The sequence below is a fragment of the Durio zibethinus genome, chromosome 21 (genome assembly GCF_047325235.1).
Source record: "Durio zibethinus cultivar Kanyao isolate XHJ-2024 chromosome 21, ASM4732523v1, whole genome shotgun sequence".
NCBI lineage: Eukaryota > Viridiplantae > Streptophyta > Magnoliopsida > Malvales > Malvaceae > Durio > Durio zibethinus.
The window spans coordinates 1,742,393-1,757,398 of NC_143182.1; the positions used below are offsets into that span (position 1 = coordinate 1,742,393).

Sequence of the window (15,006 nt, forward strand, 5' to 3'; positions counted from 1 at the left end):
GAACTTAAAATGTAGTCTTTGCGGCGCGGTCAACCTATTCAAGAATTGCCATCCATGCAAATGCAATGGTCCAGAAAATTAGGGGATAAGTGGATGATGGAAACACTAACGGGGGATGGGAAACAGTTTGAATTATACGCATGAGAGAGGGAAAAACCATCAATTCTAGCATTTAAAACTGAGGAAAAAGTAAATGCTCATAAACTAGCCAACAAAAACAAGTAGTAGTAGCAAACGCTGTATTGATCACCATTAATTATACCTCAGCCACCAGCATTTATTTAGAGTATCCATTTCCACCACAAACGTTTCTCAAACCATCTTCTCTTTACTCATTCAAGCAATCATCTCTCTAATCTTTATCTCAAAACAATGGAAGATCAATCCTCTACTTCAGCATCATCCGTGGATCCCTATAAGCTCCTCAAAATTGTTCAAAATCCAGACGGCTCACTCACTCGACAAGCTCACTTCCCTTCAGTTTCAGCAACAGAAGAAAGCACCGATCCCGGCACATCTCAACTCGCTCTCTTTAAGGATATCCCTCTGAACCCCAACAACAAAACCTTTTTTCGTGTGTACAGGCCTCCAACTCCTCCGCCAAACACTTATAAGCTCCCTCTCTTAATACACTTTCATGGTGGAGGCTTCATCCTCTTCAGTGCTACTTCCCGTCCTTTTCACGATGCATGCAGTGTTAAGGCTGCTATGCTCCCAGCTGTAGTCATCTCTCTCGAATACCGTCTTGCACCGGAACATCGCCTTCCAGCAGCATACGATGATGCCAAGGGGACTATCATGTGGGTCCGAGACCAGGCGATGGATATCAACGGCTGTGATCCATGGTTAAAAGAGTATGTAGATTTTTCCAAGTGTTTTCTGATTGGTGGTAGTGCAGGTGGCAATATGGTTTACCATGCAGCTTTGCGTGCTTTGGACATCAATATCTCACCTGTGAAAATCATAGGGCTGATAATGAATCAGCCGTACTTCAGTGGGGTGGAAAGGACTGAATCAGAGAAGAGATTCATCAGTGATCGGATTTTGCCTTTAACAGCTAATGATCTAATGTGGTCCTTGGCTTTGCCAAAGGGAGCTGATCGTGACCATGAGTATTGCAATCCAATGGCTGCTGATGGGTCCCATAAGGAGAACATTGGACGGCTGCCAAGGTGCTTAGTGACAGGACATGGAGGGGATCCACTGATTGGCAAGCAGAGGGAATTCGTGAAAATGCTGGTGGCGCGTGGGGTCGAGGTGGTGGCAGATTTCGCTGAAGGAGGTTGTCATGGGATAGAAGTTTTCGATCCGTTGAAGGCTCAAGCTCTGTTTGAGACCATTAAGGAATTTGTCAACAATTCTTGTCATCAGGGTGTTAATGTGGCTACTGCCAAATCAACCCTGTAAGAAGTTCTTAATTACTAAATATTGGTTCAAAATTTTCAGTAGTCTGCTAAAAAATTTTAATTATCGTCGATTATTGTATTTAATTTGGGGCCAGTATTAATTTTTCGCTGCTGCTAGTTTTTGTTACTATTTACTTTTCATAAAAAAACTATAACTTCTTTACTTTTCATAAAAAAACCTCCCTGTCCAAAGGGGTAAACTAGACCAAATAGATTTTGATAAAAAAAAACTAATGTTTAAAATTGTAAAATTCAAAATGGGTCCTAAAAAAGTTATTGAAATAGAAGCTTTTAAGAAGTTCTATACCTTAAATTTCAAAAAAGAAGTTATAAACCTTGACAAGTTTCTTTTGAAAAGTTCTATACTTGAAAAACCTGGTACTCGTTGGAAGTAAAACTTTTTTTTTTTCTTTTTGATCTATGATTAATTTTTATTAACATTATTAATAATAAATTAAGGTTCCATCTGTGGACTCTCAACGGTTTGCTAGCATCATCGTTAACAATTAAGCATGATTATTGATTAGGAAAAAATTTTTCTTCTATTAAAATGCGATAGGTTTTTAACAGCTGCTAAAACCAACATGATGGCATGTAATTGTCAGCATAAAGCAATGATAGGGTGAGTGGCTAAGCAAATTTCTGAAAATTGAGCAATAATAAACAGTCGAATGAGACCTTGAAAAATCTGATGGATGTTCTCTAATGAATTTGCTGGAACTATCATATTCATGTGTTTCTCACGCATCTGAACCAGAACTAAGCGTTGGATCAACTTGATCAGAAATCTTTGCTTTGCTTGAAGTTCAATCCGCAATATAGGAAGAAACATATCAGAAAATTTCAACTACTAATTTCAAATGATAAATTCCTTAATAATATTCAAAAGGGCCTGAGATCTTTGTGTATCCACGAGATCGATATCATGGAACCCCACAACATCGAACCGTGCTTCAACTTGAACTCCTTGCTTCACCAACATTTCCACAAATGCTTGTAACCTATCAAGCATTGGATCCATATTGAACGCAATCACCAAACACCTTCCTATCGAACTGACCTTACTCTTGTACGGTCCATTCTCCAATGGATTACAAAATCGATGGTCACGATCAGTTCCCTTAGGCAATGCTAACTCCCACAACAGATCAAGTGCAGGCAATGGTATCAACTGATCCGTCGCATATTTTAACTCTGATGGCATTCTTTGTTTCCCACCAAACATTGGTTGGTTCATAAAGATGCCGATGATATTCAAAGGCTTTATGTCATAATTCAGAGCTCTTAAAGCAGCATGAAACGCAATATTGCCACCGCTGCCACGTCCACCAAGGTAACATCTTGTAAAATCTCCATAATCTCTCAGCCATTTTTCTCCTTCTGGGTCCACAGCCTGTTTCTTCACCCAGAGGATCGTGTCAATGGCGTCGTCATACTGTGCCGGAAGCCTGTGCTCGGGGGCGAGGCGATGATTGACTGCTATAATAACGGCAGGCATTTCGCTGGCAAGGGCTGAGCAAGGTTGATGAGTTGAGAGATTGGCGGCGCTGTAGAAGGCGAATCCGCCACCGTGGAAGTAGAACAGGATGGGGAGTCGTGCCACAGTGTTGTCGTTAGAGGGCAGTTTGGTGGGGAGGAAAATGCGTGCCCAGACCTTTGTTTCATCGTTGACGGTGACATCTTTGGAGACAGTGGGGAGACCTGGAATTACCCCGGGGTTGGCATCGGTGTTGGGGTAGTGGCTGAGGCGAGTGGCCGTACCATCAGGGTTGAGCCGTATACCAAGGTGCTCATACGGATCGAATCTCGACATGGTTTTAATGGGGAAATTTGGGGTGTAGATTAGGAGAGGATGGTTAAAGTGCGATAGGTTTACATGAAATGTGACCGATTCGAAGGCTGATATTCTCGTTATTGGAATTTGAGATAACAGAATTCCTGAAAACACCTGAATTACTGGATGAGTGGAACTGCTTTGGAGCCGTAAGATTAGGCTTTCTATGAGGAGGCCATCTTTGAGTTGTTGACATCTTCCATGGTTTTTTGGTTTCAGGCTCTGTTGACTTGTTTTTTCTTTCGACAGAAAATTTAGTTTGTGAAAGGCTCTGGCAGCCCGCAATCTTATGGGCTTTGGGCTTTTCTTTAGAAGTTAGTTCTTGAATCCTGCTTGGCTGATCAAGCACCTGATTCAAGCCAGTAGAAAAGTGATAACCAAACATGGCATCATGTTTGGGAATTGCATTTTGCTAACTAATGAAGTAAAGGTAATTTTTAAAGTTAGTTAAATTAATATTTATATGGGCTAAATTCAAAAATAATGCGTGTAATATATATTTTTAATCAGTTTAGTATTTAAAAAAAATAAAAATTTTATTTCATATTCAAATTTGTTTTTTATCAAGTACTTTGTTATCAATTTACTTATGTAAATTAATATCTAATAAAATATAAAACGTGGTATATATAAATGTCCAGTTCTCGTTATATCATTTATTTTTTATATTAATATTTATATAAAATTTTTTTACATTAGTATTTATATAAAAAATATAAAATTTTTAAAAATATTTTTTTAATTTAAAATTTAAAAAATAAAAAATAAAATAAAAGAAATTGAAAGAATTAATAAGAAATAAAAAAATAATTTTTTTGATGACATGATAATGACTTGAGATTTATGAGCCATAGCATAATTTTATTGGATATTCATATTACGTTAATTATTTAATTAATAATATTAATGTAAAGTATTAAAGTGATTGATAAAATAAAAATTAGAGTATTAAAGTGAGAATTTTATTTTTTTAATTATTAAATTAATTAAAATATAGAATATAGAGAGCATTTTACATATTAACTATATTTATATTAAATATGATAATTATTATTAAAATTTAAATTTAATAATCTTACAAATCTAAAATACTAATAAAATTTACTTTTATTTTTTATAGTAATTAAAAAGTAAAAAACAAAAAACAAAAGTACTCAATTTTAAAAAATTGTGTTAACAGTGTATTTAGGATTTTTTTTTAAATTAATTAAGTTATTATTTATAATAATATTTTGTACCAAATACAATAATTAATTGTTAATTTCATGAATGTCAATAATTAAAACCATTAATATAATAATTATCATTATTTGTAGTTATATTTTATATTAAACTTTAAAGAGCACATGTAGAACTGGAAGGAAAACCAAACACAAAGAGGAGTCCATACAATATTGTACTTTTTCAACTTGCTGGTTAAGGAATCGTGTGGGATTCATAGTTACAAAAGCGGTACTTTACATTGGCTGACAAAGCATGCCCAAAGTCCCAAACAACAAACAATTACAAACCAACCAGCAGCTGAGTTAGAGTTAGTCGAAGACCAGAAGTCACGAGTGAACATAGTTACTACAGACTCGAGCGAAAGGAGAAAAAGCTGCATCGTCCGACATCCTTTGATCTAGATCCTACGGTTGTCGAACGTAGATCGAACTGTGAGTTCCCCAGATTTTGATACGATATTTAATACTCAAAGAATTTTTTTACCTTTTGCGAATCAGATAACCTGAGATTTCTGATCTTCTTTTGGCAATCCTCTCTCTCTATCTCTCGCTTTTCTCTGAAGTGTTAAACCTCAGAGAAACATACTGCGATGACCGGCAGTGGAGGCGACGCGCCACTGCCACCCACCGCTAATGGTGGCGAGTTTCTCCTTTCTTTACTCCAAAAGCCCCAACCACATCATCAACAACAACAATCTCCATTACTCTCTAAAGTGACTCCCGTGACGATGCCTCGACCACAAGCGCAACCACAACCGCAACAGCAACAGCAACAGCAACAGCAACAGCAGCCACTGCTAGCCATCGATCCTGCCGTTGCAGCTGTGGGGCCCACACTGTCTTTCCTTCCTTCTTGGTCATCGAATGGACGCGATCTCCCGAGTCCGTGGCCCCATACACTCTCTACGCCTTTCGCTCCTAATTTTCTAGGGTTTCCGCAAAACCCTTGGTCTTCAGCGGGAAACCAATTCACCGGCAATCAAGGAGCTTTTATCGATGATAACAAATCTAGGTTAGGGTTTCCAGGGATCGATAATAATAACAACAATCACGTGATCCAGAACCTGGTCCAGCAAAAGCATCAGGAGCAAAAGATCGTCTTTGGTTCTTTGCCTAGCCATATTCAAACCCTTCAAAAGCCTGAGGGTTTACTTAATGGGAATTTCCTTGAAAATTCGAAGTTGAATTTATCAAAACAGCAATTGGAGCCGAGGCTTAATTCCAATGCAAATTCGAGTCCATACGCCTTTCAACATCGAAATTCTGGTGAAAGAGGAAAGCAACAGCAGCATGTTGGGAATTACAGGCCTACCCCATCAGCGGAAACTCCAAGACCGCCTCCAGGGTTTTCAGGAAAGTCTAGGGGAGGAGGTGGAGGAAGTCGAGATTTTGGAAACACCAGGAGGCAAGTTGAGCAAAATGTAAATAAATTAAAAGCTGAATACAGTCAGTTGAGTGGTGACAATGAGATGGGGCTTCGTGGGCAGCTTGATCGCCCGCTGCCGGCAGGGAGTAATCTGCAGTCTGTTCCGGCTACTGATGTTGATAGCGATGGTGGTAGAGATGGGTTTCCAAGGCGTGATAAGTTTAGGAGGGAAGATGGTGGCGAAGTGGATGAAGTTGGGGAAAAGCTTCTTGAGTCTTTGTCGATAGAGGAAAACTCTGATGATAAGAATGATAAGAAGCAGCATCGTCGTGAGAAGGTAAACTTATTTTTTTTTCCTACTGTTACTTTTTAATACCTTGAATCTGTTGCTATAATCTTTGAAGCTTTGAGAGATCGGCCAGTTAAAGATTAAGGTGGAGGCCTGAATTTTAAATTGAAATTAAACCAGCACGATTAATTTTGGTAGTATATGCTTAATAGTTTAATTCTGCCTGAAATTTGGTTGGTAATATTTATTCACAAAGCTTTTCATTCTAAGTCCAAGTAGTGTCCCACTGGATACATAATGTAGGTGCCCTTGAAGTTTGAGTTTTGTTACATACCACCGCCATTTTATCTAGATAGTCAGAATTTCAGATTAAAATTATTGGACCATTTGACATTATTATTTAGTGAAAGACTGGTCTTTTGTTTAAATTTGGGATTCACTTGTGGTTTTTATATCAGGAATCCAGAATAGATAGCAGGGGGCAAAGGCCACTTAGCCAGAGGTTGAGAATGTTAAAAAGGCAGATGGAGTGTCGCAGTGACATTCACAGGCTAATTGCACCTTTACTTGCTATTTATGAGTTGCTTATACCGCCTGAGGAGGAAAGAGCCAAGCAGAACCAATTATTGGCATTACTTGAGAAACTAGTTTGCAAAGAGTGGCCAAAAGCAGGGTTATATCTTTATGGATCATGTGCCAACTCTTTTGGGGTTTCAAAGAGTGATATTGATGTCTGTCTGGCGTTTAATGAGGACATCAATAACAAGTCTGAAATCTTGTTGAAGTTGGCAGATATTTTGCGGTCAGATAATCTTCAGAATGTGCAGGTTGATTATATTTGCTATCTTCTTTAAAATTAATTGCAATCAATTATATGTGTGAACTCACAGTCATTTTTTTTCTTTTTTTCTTTCTTTTAAATTGGTATTAAAATGGTTGCCTAAATTTTCAGTATGTTCTATTGTAGATGGGATGGCTATTTGCTGATTGGGCTTTCTTTAATTGATTTGTTTTCTATTAATTAATAGCTGCTTCTTAGGACTTTTTTTTTTTTTTTAAATTTTAAGTAATGCTATGTTAATGAGCTATGATGACATTTTGTGTACTCGGCAGGTTTGTAAACTTGATTAATTTATTACATAAATCCCTAGTGGCATTAATACATACTTTTTTTTTCTAGGTGGATGATAATTCAAGATGAGAAAATCTTATTCTGAAACTTGATTAGTACATGCCCCCTAAGAAATCCTTACTGTACACCCTTTAAGATTCATTGTGTGATTTATGCTAGTTTGTGAAAATTCGGTTCAGAGTGCCCTTTTTTTTTGTGTGATCTTTGTATTTTATTTTCATTAAACATTCTTCTTTTTGTTGTCCTTTCCAGCTGATATGCTTTCATAAAGTGTATACAGAACATTGTGGTTGAAGTTTAGACTGTTTATGGTTAAACTTTACAGTAAAATCTAGTTTAACTTGCTGTTTGCCCCTTGTGCAGGCACTGACTCGTGCTAGGGTCCCCCTAGTCAAGCTTATGGATCCGGTGACTGGAATTTCCTGTGACATATGCATAAACAATATTTTGGCTGTAGTAAATACTAAGCTTCTAAAGGATTATGCAAAGATAGATGCAAGATTACGACAGTTGGCTTTTATTGTGAAACATTGGGCCAAGTCCAGAGGAGTGAATGAAACTTACCAAGGAACTCTATCTAGCTATGCGTGAGTTACTATTATTCAATTCCCAATTTGCCGTAATTAGCAATGTGATTCTTGAGCAGCAGCATATTCCAATGGTTTTTGTGGTTAGTCTGTTTAGCTTGTTTTGGAATGCATAAAGCATAGATAAAAATTTTAAGCTAATGATGGCCAATTTAGGTAGGATTCATGATCCTAGAAAAATGGTAGGACACATTTATGTTATCGCTTAATTTAATTTGCTCTTGTAAAGTCGCCTGTGTATGATAATGTTTTTATGTTCTCAGTTTTTGTTTTTAATTATTACTTTCTTTGCAGGTATGTTTTAATGTGCATTCATTTCTTACAGCAACGTAGACCTGCTATCCTTCCATGCTTGCAGGTGTGTATGTCTTGTTGCTTCGTATACCTGCTAATTTAATTTGGATATTTTAAGTTGTTTCTACAGTGAAAAAACTCATGGAACTTAATAATTTGGATTTTGTCCGACCTTTGCTACTTTATTGCTGGTAGAAATTTTCTTCTCCTAAATGGTAAAGGTAACATGATATTCTATTGTTTATTCACCTATCGTTTAAAATGTCAACCTTTAATCGTGTTTTTGACATGCCTCGTCTAGTTGGCTTATATATTTGGCTGCACAGTTTAAGGATAATTGCTTAATTAACAGTCTCAAGTGTTTGCTATTACCATGGATTGCTCTGGTATGGTAGAGAGAGTTGCATGATATAATGAAAAGGTGGCAGACAACAACAAAGAGAGTTATATAATGTAATGAATGGAAAAAACTGTCACAGAAAGAAGTGGACTTTTTTAATGGGTTTTGGTTTTTCATCGGTTAGGTTTTGTGGTCATATTTTACCTTTCTGGTTCATGTATGATTGTTGGTTCTGTTTCCTATAACAAATCTGTAAGGTCCATAATTAGTATGGGGTTAGTTTCATGTCACACATCTATTCACAGCCTTTATTCCTTCACATGAAACATTTCATCGGAAGCTTTACTTCTGTATTATTTTTATCCTTACTAAATACCATGAACAAATGTTGTTGGGTTACTCATTTGGATTTTACTTTTGCTAATTCTATTTCAGGGGATGGAGACAACCTACTCTGTCACTGTGGATGATGTTGAGTGTGCTTACTTTGATCAAGTTGAAAAACTTCGTGATTTTGGATCTTCTAACAAGGAAACTGTTGCTCAACTGGTGTGGGCATTCTTCAACTATTGGGCATATGGTCATGATTATGCAAATTCAGTAATATCTGTCCGCACAGGAAGGATAATCAGGTAAGATTTAAACTGTTATATTTTGAAGTAATTCTACATAAATGACTTTTGAGATGAAGATATAAAATGTCTTGATGGTTAGTTGCATCTTGTGGTGAATGATCCCCTCTATGCTATAAGCCTTTATGAGTTATTTTATAAACAGATCCCATTTACTCTTGGAACTTCTGGTTCTGTTATGGTCTAGGAATTTGACACAGTTCTGCAATAAATTGCTTTTGTAGCCGTGATGTATATTTGGGCAGGAAGAAACATGTTTGCAATCTTAGAATGGCCTGCAATTTGCAAAAGATCAATGAATGCTAAAAAATTTTGTTTTGCATTAATTGAGGAATAAATAGATGGAGGGAAGGGAAAGAGTAGGGATAAGATAAACGAATTCTTTTGTAGAGTCAAATCTCATTTTAGTATGAACAAAAATGTTTCTCATTTATTACATACATTTGTACAGCAAGCGAGAAAAAGACTGGACAAGGAGAATTGGCAATGATCGTCATTTAATCTGTATAGAGGATCCCTTTGAGACATCTCATGACCTTGGCCGAGTGGTGGACAAGTTCAGCATTAGAGTTCTAAGAGAAGAGTTCGAACGTGCTGCTGATATCTTGCAGTATGACCCAAATCCTTGTGTGACACTCTTTGAACCTTATGTTCCTAGTTAACTAAACCTTGTTCAGGTGTGTTAAATGTAGCAATGGTTAAGCTTATTTGGCTTTGTAGTGTGCTTCCTCTCACCCCCATCTTCAATTTTGTCATTGGGTTCTTAGTATTGTATTTAGGGCTTTCGGCTTTGTTTATGCCCATCAATATAAAGAACATCATGTTTATGAAACTTCCCTCGTTTCAGTTTTTTAGTTTCTCTATAGCCTTATATTAAATTACATTTGTAATTGGATCATATCTAGGGTTGCTTCTGCCAATCTTTTAAAATATTCATTTAAATTTTCCTCTCAAGCTAACGACAAATGCATTAAAACAGGTAGTCGAAGCTAGGGGTTGCCTACTCAACGTTGTGGTCACATTCGTCGAAAAGTTAAATTAAAAAAAAAATGTGGGAACTCTTATATCGGGGAAAAATTATTTCTACTTGTCAATGTTCTTAGCCCTTTCTGATTTCTACTATTATTACTCTTCTTTTTGCTTTTGCATTTAATAATCACTAGAATTAAAAATTTAAAATTCAAGTTTAAAGTCTTTAAATATAGGTCTCACTATTTAAGAACTTAAAAAAGTAATTAATAATTAGATAAATTACAACTTTTTCTTTCGTTGGATGTTTAAAAAACATTTCAACGTGACGTTGCTCTGATTAAAATTTTCCTTTTGATTGACATGGCAGACAAGAAACCTATTAAAAAAAACATAGTAGATAATAAAAAGATTTGTATGTGGTTTGAGTGCAATTGGTATTATAATTATTAATTATTAATTATTATTATTATTATTATTATGACAAGTCAAGCAAAGCCGGTGTAAGCCTTTGAATAACTACCGTTTCCGAAATTGATGCCGGAAATATAAATAAAAAAAAAGCTTGGCTTTCCTCGTCACGCCGTATTGCTCACGTACACCAATTTCTCATCAAACTTACCTTAAAAAAACCACTTCATCCAGCAATCTTGCGTAAAGTCCCACCCGTGTGCGGTCCTCGATCACTCCCTATTTGCCGAAGGCTAAACACAAACCAACCGAGCACTTACAAAGCAATGGCATCTGAAAACCAATCTCTCCGTTCCCAAAACGATCTGCCCTATGTCCTGATCTTTAAACCCCCGCCAGCCTTCGTCATCTTCGGAGATCATTTCTTCAACTCACCCAAGTTCCAATTCTTGAAGGCCTACGAATCTCCACTCCCTCTTCCCCAGTTCTTACGCGCCCATGCTCTGTCTGTACAAGCTGTTCTCTCATCTGGTGCCGCTCCTGTTACTGCAGATATTATTCGCCTTTTGCCCCTCCTTCGTTTGGTGGTTACAACTAGCCAGGGCCTTAACCACATCGACCTCTCCGAGTGCCGACGCCGTGGCATCGCGGTGGCTAGCGCTGGAACCATTTACTCCGCTGATTGTGCAGATTCCGTGGTGGCGTTGTTGATTGACGTTTTGAGGAAGATTTCGGCTGCTAATTGCTTTGTCAAGCAAGGACTCTGGTCTTCGAAAGGGGACTATCCTCTTGGCTCTAAGGTAGTATCCTTTATTCCCCAGTTACCTATCTTATTTCTAATGGGAAAGAAATTGTAAGCTTTGACCAAAAAATTGCAACATTAAAAAATTTTCCTTTCAATCCCAAATTAAATTATAAACATAAAGTACTATGCGAATGTTAAGCGTTGCTGATGATTTGGTAATTGACGAAATTCAGCTTGGGGGTAAGCGAGTGGGAATTGTTGGATTAGGGAGTATTGGATCAGATGTTGCTAAAAGACTAGAGGCATTTGGTTGCCCTATCTCATACAATTCAAGAAACAAAAAACCATTAGTACCATATGCTTTTTATCCTGATGTTCGTGAACTGGCTGCTAATTGCGATGTCCTTGTAATTTGCTGTGCGTTGACTGATGAAACACACCACCTGATCAACAAGGAAGTGTTGTCAGCGTTGGGGAAAGATGGAGTCATTATTAATATAGCACGTGGGCCCATCATTGATGAGAAGGAATTGGTTCGGTGTTTAGTTGACGGAGAGATCCGAGGTGCTGGCTTGGATGTGTTTGAGCATGAACCTCTTGTTCCCAATGAGCTCTTTGCATTGGATAATGTAGTTATGTCTCCTCATAATGCTGTTTTTACAACGGAATCTTTGGAAGATCTGCGTAAAATTGTGGTCGGAAACTTCGAAGCTTTCTTCTCAAATGAATCCTTATTAACCCCTGTTGCTCTGGATGACCAACCACATTTCTCGGGTTAGTTACTGTGCCAATATCTCTTTACTCATAATTTCACTGAGGCTTTTATAATTTGGAATGATCTTTTCATCTGACAAGCTGTCATTCTACATCGTGAAGGGGATATGCTGTTTTTAACATATTGCAGAGTCTCGTAACTAAAGGAAAATTTTCTTTCCCGATATTAGCTCATGTGGCTTACTGCTAAGCTGAAAAATATGATGTTTGTTGACATTCTCGTCGTTTTTAGGCAATCTCATATCAATGTCGTCATCCTCAACATCATATCTCTCCCTCATCTTTTAGGCAAACTGGTTATGTAGTACAAGGTTAGTTACTCTATTTCTCTAATTCACATGCTTTTTTGGGTGGATGCAGGGTGGAAAGACTAGCGTAGTTGAGGAGACCAGGAATAAGACTTGGTGCATTGCTATTATTAGATAATTTTCTCTGTTGTATGTCTTCCAATTGTAAGCTTGAAATTACAAACCGTGTAGAATTGTTCGCAATCATTGTAAAACACTAGATATACCCTGATTTTGGGTGAAGATTAACGAACATATTTTACCAATATTGCTTGCAAAATTTAGGCTCTTTCAAACTTGGTTATGGTAGTCAAGAAACGAGACATGGTTTTAACGTCTTTGCTACGTACAAAAGCCTTGCTCCTTGTATTAGCACTTCTACATGTTGGTACTGAAGATAAGAGAAAGAAATAATGAAGAAATCAGAAATGTTTTCGCCAGCTTAGATCACCTGGTCACATAGCAGGCAACGAGTCTAACCCATAAATATATGAAGAAATTACAGCAAAAACTATAACAATTTATCAGGATTGGTTGGAAATTAGACTGTAGTTTGGCAAAGATGTGAGTTGGCAATGGTGGCGAATGGGCGGTGAATTTGCAGCGGTAATGTCTCTGGCGTACGTGGTTGGAAAATAATCAAGTTGCCTACACTTTAATCAGCTATCAATTTAATTATCATCATAAATAGAAAGAATGCATGACATAGATACAAAAAAGTACTCAAAGTCCAAAAAAAAAAGAAAAATTAGTGTTGAGTATCCATATTTGGATACTTTTGTTCTGAGTCGAAACAACTTGAATTTTTGTTACTCATCAAAATTTCAAAAGAACCATTCGACCCTTTAACAAGTAATCCACCGGGAACTAACGGAGAGGGGGCGTCCTTAAATGGTCAGAAGAAAACCCTTATCGGTCAATCAGAGAAAGGACCTCACACCATCATCACTACCAAAACACAACCACAAATAAGTGTCTTTAATAAATATATCAATTATTACATTTAATAGAACTAGCTCTCCAATGGCCGACTATGGAGGCCAAGAAAGTAATGTTCATCCATCTCAACATCTTCCACTAGTCTTAGTTCTTGAGCCACCACCAGTCTTCAAATTTCATGGGGATCAACTTTCAGAAAAGTTCCAATTCTTGAAAGCATGGGAATCGCCTCTCCCTCTAGACCAATTCTTGACCATCCATGCACATTCAGTCCAAGCCCTTCTCTCGCCTGGCACACACCCAGTCACGTCTGACACAATCCGGTTGCTGCCATCTCTGGGGCTGATTGTCACCACAAGTGTTGGTCTCAACCACATTGATCTGCCAGAGTGCCAAAGGCGTGGAATTTCTATAGCCAATGCTGGAAACTTGTATTCTGAAGATGTCGCTGATCTGGCTGTTGGCCTACTGATTGACGTGCTAAGGAAAATCTCTGCAGCTGATCGGTATATAAGACGGCAGCTTTGGCCCAGAAAAGGAGAATTTCCTCTTGGATTCAAGGTGATTTTTCCCCTTCTGGCCTGTCTCCATATCGTTGACTTGAGCCCTTTAGTTTCAGAAGATATTTTTCATAATTTCTGCATAAGAAAATGTAAGATCTTTTTGTTGAGAAACCATTTCACCTCGTATTTCGTGATCAACGGTGATTGAAGAGTCAGTTTTGACATGATTTTATAATAATTCCAAAGAAATTGTCTGTCACTAAAATTTACAGAGGTTGCAAACCAACAAAGAGGAATTATTAAAATTTCCCCTTGTTTGAATGAATCACAATCTTTTTCTAGTTATGCATTCTTTGTGACTCTGGATTTGGGGTTCATTGTTTCAGTTAACAGGCAAACGAGTTGGAATTGTTGGATTGGGAAGCATTGGCTTAGAAGTAGCAAAAAGGCTTGATGCATTTGGATGCAATATCTTGTACAACTCCAGAAGGAAGAAGCCATCCATACAATATCCATACTATTCAAATATCTGTGAACTTGCATCAAACTCTGATGTTCTTATAATTTGTTGTGAATTAACTGACAAAACCCATCACATGATTAACAAGGAAGTTCTGCAAGCACTGGGGAAGGAAGGAGTCATTGTTAACGTTGGACGTGGCGCTATTATAGATGAACAGGAAATGGTGGGGTGTTTGATGCGGGGAGAGATTGGAGGTGCTGGCTTGGATGTGTATGAGAAGGAGCCTGATGTTCCAAAAGAACTCTGCGCGTTGGATAATGTTGTGCTGTCGCCACATAGAGCTGTTCATTCACAGGAAACTATAATGGCTTTGCGTGACCTTCTGGTGGGGAATTTTGAAGCTTTCTTCTCAAATAAACCCTTACTAACCCCAGTAACAATGAATGAGTGATGATCTCAATTCTCATGTATGCTGGGTGTGGAGTGTTTGATCATTGATGCAATGAAGCCATCAATAGAATTATGAATAAGAAAAGGGTTATTGACTTTCTGGATTTCTTGTTGAATTATTTGTTGTCTGACATGTATGAAAATGAAGGTTACTTATGTCAATAGTTAATGTAGAAAATTGGCTAGTATTGGATCACAAAGTCATAGCATCAAATGTTTTACCGTCTGGAATAGACTTTTTCTTTTGGAAACAACACACCATGCACCAGCTGAGAAGTCCTCAGGCCATAAGTTTTTGGAGCTTGGTAGTTGCCTAGTTGGTATGCTAATGAGTCTCTTCATATGATCTGAACTATTCCAAC

At 37.5% G+C, this 15,006-nt stretch overlaps 5 protein-coding genes across 6 annotated transcripts; 4 read left to right on the forward strand and 1 right to left on the reverse strand.

Annotated features, from left to right (window-relative positions):
* Positions 1–1,535, forward strand: LOC111305919 (alpha/beta-Hydrolases superfamily protein). The gene has a single exon (XM_022903789.2). The coding sequence runs from the start codon at positions 373–375 to the stop codon at positions 1,405–1,407; it is 1,035 nt and encodes a 344-aa protein (XP_022759524.2). The 5' UTR covers positions 1–372; the 3' UTR covers positions 1,408–1,535.
* A 409-nt stretch (positions 1,536–1,944) lies between these two features.
* Positions 1,945–3,689, reverse strand: LOC111305920 (putative carboxylesterase 9). Its single transcript, XM_022903790.2, has one exon. The coding sequence runs from the start codon at positions 3,217–3,219 to the stop codon at positions 2,263–2,265; it is 957 nt and encodes a 318-aa protein (XP_022759525.2). The 5' UTR covers positions 3,220–3,689; the 3' UTR covers positions 1,945–2,262.
* Positions 3,690–4,716: 1,027 nt separating this feature from the next.
* LOC111304647 (Nucleotidyltransferase family protein) lies at positions 4,717–9,935 on the forward strand. Of its 2 annotated transcripts, XM_022901399.2 has the most exons (7): positions 4,717–4,895; positions 5,027–6,166; positions 6,577–6,945; positions 7,614–7,837; positions 8,132–8,195; positions 8,907–9,103; positions 9,555–9,935. In XM_022901399.2, the coding sequence occupies exons 2-7, from the start codon at positions 5,054–5,056 to the stop codon at positions 9,763–9,765; spliced, it is 2,178 nt and encodes a 725-aa protein (XP_022757134.2). In that variant the 5' UTR covers positions 4,717–4,895; positions 5,027–5,053; the 3' UTR covers positions 9,766–9,935. The 2 variants fall into 2 exon arrangements, with proteins under 2 accessions (XP_022757134.2, XP_089607287.1); XM_089751161.1 differs by having other exon boundaries at positions 4,717–6,166.
* A 682-nt stretch (positions 9,936–10,617) lies between these two features.
* On the forward strand, positions 10,618–12,555 carry LOC111304648 (D-isomer specific 2-hydroxyacid dehydrogenase family protein). The gene is made up of 3 exons (XM_022901400.2): positions 10,618–11,283; positions 11,462–12,002; positions 12,363–12,555. The coding sequence occupies exons 1-3, from the start codon at positions 10,810–10,812 to the stop codon at positions 12,374–12,376; spliced, it is 1,029 nt and encodes a 342-aa protein (XP_022757135.1). The 5' UTR covers positions 10,618–10,809; the 3' UTR covers positions 12,377–12,555.
* Positions 12,556–13,166: 611 nt separating this feature from the next.
* Positions 13,167–14,870, forward strand: LOC111305921 (glyoxylate/hydroxypyruvate reductase HPR3-like). The gene is made up of 2 exons (XM_022903791.2): positions 13,167–13,789; positions 14,118–14,870. The coding sequence occupies exons 1-2, from the start codon at positions 13,313–13,315 to the stop codon at positions 14,643–14,645; spliced, it is 1,005 nt and encodes a 334-aa protein (XP_022759526.1). The 5' UTR covers positions 13,167–13,312; the 3' UTR covers positions 14,646–14,870.
* The last annotated feature ends 136 nt before the right edge of the window (positions 14,871–15,006 follow it).

Bases quoted from the DNA above. Each gene is read 5' to 3' on its own strand.
- LOC111305921 (XM_022903791.2), top strand. From the start codon at position 13,313: ATGGCCGACTATGGAGGCCAAGAAAGTAATGTTCATCCATCTCAACAT. The intron at 13,790-14,117 runs GTGATTTTTCCC...TCATTGTTTCAG, and splicing joins AATTTCCTCTTGGATTCAAG to TTAACAGGCAAACGAGTTGG.
- LOC111305919 (XM_022903789.2), top strand. From the start codon at position 373: ATGGAAGATCAATCCTCTACTTCAGCATCATCCGTGGATCCCTATAAG.
- LOC111304647 (XM_089751161.1), top strand. From the start codon at position 5,054: ATGACCGGCAGTGGAGGCGACGCGCCACTGCCACCCACCGCTAATGGT. The intron at 7,838-8,131 runs GTGAGTTACTAT...CTTTCTTTGCAG, and splicing joins GGAACTCTATCTAGCTATGC to GTATGTTTTAATGTGCATTC. The intron at 8,196-8,906 runs GTGTGTATGTCT...ATTCTATTTCAG, and splicing joins CTATCCTTCCATGCTTGCAG to GGGATGGAGACAACCTACTC.
- LOC111305920 (XM_022903790.2), bottom strand. From the start codon at position 3,219: ATGTCGAGATTCGATCCGTATGAGCACCTTGGTATACGGCTCAACCCT.
- LOC111304648 (XM_022901400.2), top strand. From the start codon at position 10,810: ATGGCATCTGAAAACCAATCTCTCCGTTCCCAAAACGATCTGCCCTAT. The intron at 11,284-11,461 runs GTAGTATCCTTT...GACGAAATTCAG, and splicing joins ACTATCCTCTTGGCTCTAAG to CTTGGGGGTAAGCGAGTGGG.